The 1,225-nt window shown below is 45.3% G+C and overlaps 1 protein-coding gene across 1 annotated transcript in view; it reads right to left on the bottom strand.

Annotated features, from left to right (window-relative positions):
• ARMC9 (armadillo repeat containing 9) overlaps positions 1-1,225 on the bottom strand; it is a 197,676-nt gene that overhangs the window by 112,437 nt on the left and 84,014 nt on the right. The window contains exon 15 of the mRNA XM_011951991.1: positions 815-954. Coding sequence (XP_011807381.1) covers positions 815-954 — 140 coding nt within the window. The remainder of the gene's footprint in view (positions 1-814; positions 955-1,225) is intronic.

Raw genomic sequence — 1,225 nt, 5'->3', positions numbered from 1 at the left:
GCCAGACTCCGTCTCAAAAAAAAAAAAAGAAAAAAGAAAAAAGGCTAGGACTTTTTGCACATGCTATTCTTTAAAATGACTGAAATAATAGTCATTTACTCAGTCAACAACACACAGTTACGTGGTTCAGTCTACAAAGTATACGGAGGTGAAGATGCTTCCAGCAAGTACTCCTGAGCCAGCTATTTACCCAGGGGGCCTTTCTCTCCAAACACTGGATGCTCAGGCTGAGGAAAGCCAAAGCCTAGACTTGGCATCTCTTCTAAAGAAGCTTCTTTCATCCCAGGTAACAATTGAAATGAGATAGTGCCTGTACCTAGAAAAGCTAAAATCACTACCTTCAGTGATCAAGTATATAAATGACTTATGCCCACAGGAGAACCTCCACCTCTACGGCTGGGGCAGGGAAAAGCGTGTGATTCACGGCAGGAAGTGTGGTTCAGTGTCACTGCTACTGCGGCCAGCTTAATCCTATAGGATCTTGGGAACACACTTCTTTGTCTTCAGAAAAGGGGATCATATTCTTAATTGCCTACCTTTGAACAATGCAATAAAGAGAAATGTAAATGAACTTAGTCTCCTCTTAATGTGGGCACTACGTATATACAAGACATTTTTTCCAGGGTGAGAAGGGATTTTGTCTTCAGGGATTCAACAGCTTGATACCTAGTTGGAAATGCTTTCCACTCTTTTTTCTGTTTTTACTTTTCTACGAGACTAAAAGCAAACCACATCATGCTCACTAGAAACCCAGCTTCAAAGGTCAGTATCTCTTCCCCTTCTTGCAATAGAATGAGGGTTAGGGGGCTGAGACCTGCGCTGCGGAGACAGAGGTTCATAAGCAAAGCCACCGAGTACTCCAGCGTGTAGTCAGACAGGCAGTCGGGGTCCTTCAGAGCATCAACCAGCCAGAAGATGAGGCCGTCTTGAATCATCGCTGTCTGCAGGGGGCGCCTGGGAAGAAACAGCCTACTGTAAATAAAAACTGCCAAGAAACTTTTCATGTAAGAGGAAACAGTAGGCTTGGTGCAGTGGCTCATGCCTGTGATCCCAGCACTTTGGGAGGCCAAGGCGGACGGATCACCTGAGGTCAGGAGTTGGAGACAAGCCTGGCTAACATGGTGAAACCCCGTCTCTACTAAAAATGTAAAAATTAGCCAGGCATGGTGGCAGTGCCTGTAATCCCAGCTACTTGAGAGGCTGAGGCATGAGAATTGCTTGAATC

This window comes from Colobus angolensis, unplaced genomic scaffold (genome assembly GCF_000951035.1).
Source record: "Colobus angolensis palliatus isolate OR3802 unplaced genomic scaffold, Cang.pa_1.0 Scaffold33, whole genome shotgun sequence".
In the NCBI taxonomy this organism is placed as follows: Eukaryota; Metazoa; Chordata; class Mammalia; order Primates; family Cercopithecidae; genus Colobus; species Colobus angolensis.
This window is presented reverse-complemented; position numbering and strand designations above follow the sequence as displayed.